At 40.4% G+C, this 8,290-nt stretch overlaps 1 protein-coding gene across 1 annotated transcript; it reads left to right on the plus strand.

The window, feature by feature from the left end:
* The first annotated feature begins 823 nt into the window (after positions 1-823).
* On the plus strand, positions 824-8,176 carry SLC10A5 (solute carrier family 10 member 5). The gene has a single exon (XM_061123853.1). It carries the CDS (start codon positions 2,028-2,030, stop codon positions 3,345-3,347), a length of 1,320 nt encoding a protein of 439 aa, XP_060979836.1. The 5' UTR covers positions 824-2,027; the 3' UTR covers positions 3,348-8,176.
* Positions 8,177-8,290: the final 114 nt, after the last annotated feature.

Raw genomic sequence — 8,290 nt, forward strand, 5'->3', positions numbered from 1 at the left:
GCAGACCAGTTGGAAGACACAGGTGCCCGCATCTTGGAGGCGCTGTAGATCCAGGGTGCAGGGAGGGCTGCAGCCTGAGCAGCCTTCTGAAAAGAGCACGGTTGTGGGCAGGAGAGGAAGTCCCTCAAGGGTCTCACTCCAAATCCGACCCCTTTCTCAGGCTTTCTTTTAAGGCTTTGAGTCTGCTTAATATAATTCTAAGGTTGACTGTACCCACCTTCCCCTTTAGAATCTTTTCACTGCTCACAGGCAACTGGAACTAAGAGTAGAAAACCCACAAGTTGAAAGAAATTTTAAACTCAGATAAATATTTAACCTACATGATGATAGAAATGAGTTTAGTTGTCATGTAAGCAGCCAGTAAATACACATGAATAATGAACTACTAGATTTTCCCCAGCTTTGTCAGATTTTATTCTGGATAGTTTTAAGGAGAAGGGGAGAGGCTGCAGATGGAAGGATCTGAGGAAAGTAAAATTTACATTTCACACCTCTTTGACCTGGGAGACAATAATTGTGAATTAAGATATTTGATCACATAACATAAAGGTAGCTTTGGTTTCAAGTTCTTCGTGTTTGTTCTTGTCTTTTTAAACCAGGGAAGTTCCCTGAGAATTTAATTGAGATATCACAGAAACAGTTTCAGCTGCTATTTTCAGTATTAGTACACTGTATCTTGTTTTTCTTATTGTGATACATGGAAATAAAATTTATGAACTATAATGTATTGCATTTGAAATATTAACATACATAAATCAAATTTTCAAAAACTTGTAAAAATGTCCAATAAAAATTGCTTGGACAGTTTTTGAAGAGCAAACATTTTATGCTCTGAAATAGTCAATACATAACTGTCATTGTTGGATGAGACACAGTATCGTGAAGGGTCTGCTGAAATGGTTGTATCATCAGAGACTACTAGACCTGTAGGCTTGGCAGTAGATAACTATAATGGGTTTTTTGTTGTTTTGTCTTTTTTTTTCCTGCTTAGCATCACAGGCCCTTCCTCTTCTCTGGGAAATGGAAAGCATTTGTGAGTCTATGGATTGAAGTCCAAAAAGCCTGATACTTTTCCTTATTTCTGGCAGTCCTCAAGCATATGATCTAAGTTGGGTCAATTGAATATCTTTGCCCCTAGCTGTGAATAAGGAATAGTGTTACAAGGAAGGAAGAAGAGTTCAGAATTAGTCCCCGTGGCCTCCATTGCCCCATCGGGTCAGAGTCCGAGTGTCCAGCAGCAATGGCCGCTAACCACACTGTTTCTTTGGCCATGGGTACGGCTGTGTGCTTTCTCTAGGTTGCCAAGCTGTCTGGTCACCACCCAGGAAGTTGTTTTTCTACCTAAGGACACCACAGACACTTTCAGTTTTTGCCTAACTGATTTGATCACTATTTAGAGTTGTGGGAAAACTTATTAGCCTAAGGTTGCTGCAAGGCCAGTTTATGGGCTCTGCAGTTTCCTAAGTGATGATAAAGAGCCTCCAGGACTAAGCTCCAGGAGAAAAGAGTCATCTGGCTTGATTACTGTGGTGTACCCTGCTCCTAGCCCAGGCCTCCAGCACATGCGTTTAGTAAATTTTTATTTGATTTTGACCTGAATGAATAAAATAACAGTACTCAACTTTGGGCCTCCTCAACATCTATTTAAATTTTTGGATCCTGTCTGCTTTTAGCATACAAGGGAACAGAACTCAAAGACAATGGCACTAAGGTGTTAAATTCAGGTAGGTAGGAGGCTGTTTTTCCAGTGGCAGAAATGAGGAAGTGGGGGAAAGAGCTTAGGTTTCGATGGTGATAAATTGAACCTGTTAAATGCTGTGCCTTTTACGTTTCGTAACTGGGTTAAACCGGTTGTGTCACTCCTTAGACAGCTCTGTACTTGTTTGAATAGTACAATAGTCCCTCCTACTGAACTTTGATCCAGCAGAAACAACTGTTACCTAACTTCAGACCATCAGTGGAACACCTGTACTAAGAATGTTCGGTTTAACTAGTTTTGTGTACGTGATTTCTTTTAAACTTTTAAAATGATTAGAAAACTTTTTATTGTCCTGCTTTTGTCATCCGTGACTCTTGGAGAAGCCAGGAAACCCTTTCTCAGTTTGCTGAACATAGAAAAGACTGAAGTACTGTTTTTCACAAAGGTGGAAGAAACCGTTGTTGTAAGGTCAAGTTACAGAGATAAACAGCCAAACTCCAGCTACCTCCTCGTGCAACTGGAAGATGATAAAATGCTCCAAGTGGTGAATGTGACCAAGACCTTGTCGGACGTGACCAGCTTTACCATAAATCTGGTGACAGATGGAGACGGAGAGACAAATCTGACTGTTCAGCTGTGGGATTTGGAAGGTAGGCGCAAAAGCCTCATTGAAGAGATAAAGAATGTCCGAGTCAGAGTGCTCAAACAGAGACAAGACAGTCCTTTCCCGGCATCAAACCTCATTGACAGAAACATCCTAATGCTTTTTCTGCCAATGATACTGTTAAATAAATGTGCGTTTGGTTGCAAGATTGAGTTCCAGGTGTTTGAAACAGTGTGGAAGAGACCTTTGCCGGTAGTTCTTGGGGCGGTTATACAGTTTTTTCTTATGCCATTTTGCGGATTCCTTCTGACACAGATTTTGGCCTTGCCTGAGGCACAGGCTTTTGGATTTATAGTCACTTGCACGTGCCCAGGTGGTGGTGGGGGCTACCTCTTTGCTCTGCTTCTAGAAGGAGATGTCACTTTGGCCATCCTCATGACTTGCACATCAACGTTTCTGGCCCTGGTAACGATGCCTACCAATTCGTACATATACAGTAGAATCTTAGGGTTATCAGGTACACTGCGTATTCCTATTTCTAGAATTATGTCAACCCTCCTCTTCATCCTCGCACCAATGTCAGTGGGAATAGCCATCAAGCGTAGACTGCCTAACAAAGCCAACTTCTTGGAGAGGATCATCAGACCTCTGAGTTTTATTTTAATGTTTATAGGGATTTATTTGACTTTCAGCATGGGATCGGTGTTTCTGAAAACAGTGAACCTCGAGGTTCTTCTGTTGGGTGTCTTAGTTCCTGCTTTGGGTTTGTTGTTCGGGTACTTTTTCGCTAAAATTTCTATGCTGCCTCTTCCTGTTTGTAAAACTGTCGCTATTGAAGGTGGGGTCCTGAATAGTTTCTTAGCACTTGCCATCATTCAGCTCTCCTTTCCCCAGTCTGATGCAGACTCAGCTTCTGTGGCTCCGTTTACTGTGGCCATGTGCTCTGGATGTGAAATGTTACTGATCCTTCTGTTCTACAAGGCTAAGAAAAGATGCATCCTTAACATCGAAGAAAAAAGAAAAATCCCCCAGTCTAACGGTTAAAGCTTTCCTGAATTTTCCTACTCTGAATGAGTTACTGTGGGAGATGCGAAGAATATCTGAGATGATTCCTGCTCTCAACTCACTTATGATCTGATTGATAACTTGACATTAGGGGAGAAATACAGTCATATGTGCCTAATACCCAGTGGACAGTCCAGACTGTTAAATGTGCAGGAATTCAGAAGGAGACTACTATAGCATTGGATTGGAATATAATACCTTATTATGATATATCCCAAGTATTTACAGGAGGGCTGCCCTTCCACAATAGGCATTTGGTAACCGCTCACACAGTGAAGGGACATGTAAATTCCTATTTGAGACCAGTCTGTCTTAAATGCAGCATCTCTGGTCTCCTCGGTGTCCCTCCCATCGTCTCCACCGGAGATGCTGCTGTTTGCCCTGGAGCACGCGGTCCTCTCTCCCCACTCTTCTCCCTTCTCCCCTCCTCTTTCCTTCATTGCAGTAGAACTGTTTCCTACAGACAATCTCCTGTAATACCTCTCTATCCGTCTCCTCTCCACTCTCAGTCCCACTTTGGTTCTGCCCTAGATCGCTGCCTCCCTAAACCTTTCTTCCCCAGCTTTTGGCCTCTCTGTCTACTCTCCAATCGCTGGCAGATTAATGTTCCTAAAACTTAACTTTGATCATGTGCTTTCCCTGCTGCAAAGCCTTGTCACCTCTTGAATAAAGTCTGTATTCCTAGTGAGGCATTTCATACTCTCTGCTGACTTTAGCTTTCCAGTTTTATCTCCTCTCCCACTTTTTACACACAGGCTTTGTTCCAGTCAGCAGATAACTGGGTCACTCATGACTGTGCCCTTTGTTCACATTGTCCCTGCAACCTGAGGGGCCCATATCATCTCTGTCTAAATTTTGACCATTCTCATAGACCTGGCTCAAACACAAGCTTTAACTAATCCCTGTTAGCTACCAGGAATTGAAGTTTCCTCTAAATTCTCATCACAGTTTTTTACATTCATAGTATTTAGCCAGTCTGGCTTGCATTACAGTTCTTTGTGTTCCTATTGTATTCTCCCTATTTTGCTATAAGTCTTTGAACATGCATTTTATAAACATAACATGTAAACAATACAATATAATAAGTTTATATAATATAATAGCATAAACAGTATAATATAAACAGTAGAATATGATAATGCAAACAATATTTATTTTGATACATAATGTCTAGCACATTTCCTATGTGCTGATTCAGATAAAGTGTTGAAGCACAGACTAGGGCCCAAATGAACAGTATGCTTGTTTTTATACTAACATTGAGTTTTTCAAAGGCAATTTCTAGTATCTAGTTTCAGTTTTCACTTTTTTCCAAAGAGAGCGTGGGCATCAAGAAAGAGAAATACCACTCTAAATAAATCTGCTTGCCACATTTCATGGGCCTGTATTTGTAGGCAAATTACTTAATCACCCTGTAGTACCATTTCCTCATCTAAAAAATGGAGATAATAGTGTAAATGCCATCAAATTGTCATAGGAGTTAACTGAGATCTTATGGACAGTGTACTTAGAACAGGGTACATGCTCCTCAAGTGTGAGCTGCTATAATTATTTTACCGCACTTCAAACTTTTGACCCTTGTGTACCTACTACTGTTTTGAAATACCAATCTGATAACTTTAGTGTGGAGGCTAAAACTTTGAACATTTTCCTATCAGTGTCATTCACCATCTTACTACAGTATTAGGGAACTTTTGTTCAGTTTGCCAACTGACAAGACAACCATAGTTCTTTTTTTCTTATTTTACCAAATCAGTATTTGAATACCAAGATTTATCAAAGCCCTGGTTTGTCATGGTGATGGATGGTTATTATTCATTTTATAAAATGATAATTGCCTACATGAAACACTTTACTGTTGACTCTATTAAAACAGAAATCTCAACTTAAGGCATTAAATTATAATTAAGTTTGCATACATTTGACTTTTGCACATTTTCATGAACATATTTTACTGATCAGGAGATAAGAAATTGCCTTTCTAGTTGTACTTTATCCTTAACCTTGTGGCTTCAAACAAGACATTTCTCTGCAGTTCAGTTTTCAGATTTGTAAAAGGAAGAGATTCAATTGAAGTTTAAGATATTGCTCAACTCCTACGCCTGTAATTCTGGCATGAAACTCTGGGTCACTGACACCACAGACGGTGATGGATTCAGGTTGACAATAATAACCACCCACAGCAGCTGCTTTCTACTGGAGGCAAAAACCAAAGTAGGAGTTTCTTGAAGGTGGAGACCACATATTATTCTTTGAATTCCTTGTAGTTTTTAACCAATGCCTTTAATCAAGTTAGTGCTCAGAAAACATTGAGTTAATTAATCATTAATGTCTGTAAAAGTCAATATCATATACTTAGAGGCCAGGTTGTGCCTGGGTCTTCATTTCCAGCTCTGTCACCAACTGGGTGACATTGGTCAAGTTAGTCTCTCTGTGCCTAAATTGATGTGGAAAGTGGGGATAATGATAATACATACCTAATGGTATTTTTGTGAGGAGTAAATGAGTTAACATTAGTAAGATCCTCAGAATAACACCTAACATACAGTAAACTCTGTAATTATTATGGTTACTCTATGCATGTTTGATCTTGCACTTAAAAGCAGACAAATGTGTATGAATGGAACTTGGAATGTATTTCATTCATCTTACAGATATATCATATTGAAATTTTACCTGAGAAAGTTTGTCTAATTTAGATGGGGATGAAGTTATTGAAGCTCCTTATTTGTTCTTTAAGAATGAGAGACATAAAGCAGGCTACCTAATTGCTTGAGTTCAGACCAACAACTTGTCTAGCAATAATCAGTATCAAGGCTACAGAGAACAAAGAGCTTTATTTGAGGTTTTCATAACTGCAGTTCAAGAGACACAGGTTTGGGTAAACCTGAAAGAGTATATCACAGGGGGAAAAGAGTCAGGAGCTTGTACAGGTGCCAGTTACAAGGATGCTCACAAATTTTGACTGACCTTGATTAAAGAAAGGAAATAATTGTCCTTAGGGGACAGGCTGTCGTTTGTCATTTTATGTTAAGGGCTTGATAATATCTTGAGTTTCTGGAGCACTGGGTAGATGTTCTGGGTGCTTGTGTTAAGATATTAAGGTGTGTTTGGGCTGAGACATAAGTCACACTTCCTCGATGGCATCCTAACTACCAGCTCCATCTTGATCTTCTTTTCACACATTTCACACAGCCATGATTGGTTAGACAAAAGATCCAGGGGTAAAGGGGTAAGTCGTGTTTAAGAAAAGTTTCAATCCAATCTTTAATAGAGATGATTCTATGATATATATATATATTTTTTCGCAACTAAAAACTTTATCAGAAATTTCAGCCTATGTTATGTCAAAACATAAAACCTTGTTAGGTATCCTGAAGATTCCACTCATGAAGACCCCCATTGTGTGTTTATAAATTCTTGTCATTTTTAATCAAAGTCCACTAAACAATTAATTATTAAGAAAATCTTGGTATGTAGAATCAGATTCTGTGTGTGTGTGTGTGTGAGAGAGAGAGAGAGAGGAAAGTCCATTTTAAAAGAAATCCACTCCGGAGACTAAATAGAGTTAGCAAGATAGCCAGGACTGGGGAGGAATCACGATGAAGGTCACTCTCGACTACGCAAATAGAGTGCAGCTGGACGCCCATCACTCAGGCAGGTGACGACTGAGCGCTCCGCTTGACAGAGGCCATCCTTCCCAGCACCTCTCCACGAACACTCAGGTCTCGGCAGGTGTCAGCGGCACTGGATCTCACCTCTCCTCCAGGTTCTCATGGATGGAAATCAGCTAGTAGAAAAAGGTATCAATAGCCCCTAGGAGGGATCTCCTTATTAGGGAAACCTGGAGTGGTGACCTGGACACCATGCCAGGGAGCAGATTCTGTCCTGAGGCAGTGGAAGCTGAGCCCTCCATAACCCCCAAGCACTCTGGCACAGCAGTACACAATCGAGGGTTCGGAACAAAGCCTGCAGGCGTGACTGTAACTTTAAAAATTTCCCCTTTGGGAAGCCAAGAACAATACACCAGGCACCAGGTCTCCGCAGCTATCTGAACTGCTCAGCGCTGGACAAAAGCCTTATGGATAGCGGGGAGCCAGTGTGCAATGCCGCCAAAACCAGATCTGAGCACCAGACCTCCCTGTGCCCTAGAGGACTCTTCATTTCACTTTCGGTCAGGCATCTGAAAGCAGAACAGCTTCCTTGGACTGAGAAATTTCCAAGTTACTTGACAATTGTAAAGTAGCAGCTGAGGCCCCTAGAAAAAGGCTGTACCTTCTACTCATTTGAGGTAGGGAGCTTGAAATAGTTTTAATTTGAAGGAGTGAGATAGTCCATCCATCTTATTTCACTTCCAGTACTCTGATTTTAGCGGCTTTGCCAAAGCAGTGGGACCGTATTTATTTAAATGAGGTTTAAAGAGGACTCATGACATTTCTGCAAATGCCTGGAAAATTTTATTTGGTTAAAACCCAACACTTGTCATCACATAGTTGGCAAGATTATTCTTTTAAGATAACTGACAATGAAGAGCCAAAAATCTAATTTCTGAAGTTATTTTTTTCATCAAGAAAACAAAAGCAAATTTTATTAGACAAATCAAGGTTGTCAAATCAGATACAGCATCATTCTTTCGAAGGAGACAAAGTTCTGGCTCTTTGTGAGGTTTGAGGATTGGTCCCACGCTTCATGTCATTCACCTTTGAGAATTCTCATTTGCAATACATTGGTCACAGTATCCCATCTTCTGCTCAAGCTAAGAGAAGAAATCACTGCAAATACAAAAAGCCAAATAACCTGCTTCCTTGATCCTGCTGTGACATCTTGTATCTGTGCACTGCCATTTGCATTATAATGGTAAGACTGTATCATGCCAGATGTGTTATTTCAAGAAGAGGAAACATTTTAAGGACCGTAGACTA

Source organism: Dama dama, chromosome 21 (assembly GCF_033118175.1).
Source record: "Dama dama isolate Ldn47 chromosome 21, ASM3311817v1, whole genome shotgun sequence".
Taxonomy (NCBI): Eukaryota; Metazoa; Chordata; class Mammalia; order Artiodactyla; family Cervidae; genus Dama; species Dama dama.

Excerpts from the sequence above, each read along its gene's own strand:
- SLC10A5 (XM_061123853.1), top strand. The coding sequence starts at position 2,028 with ATGATTAGAAAACTTTTTATTGTCCTGCTTTTGTCATCCGTGACTCTT.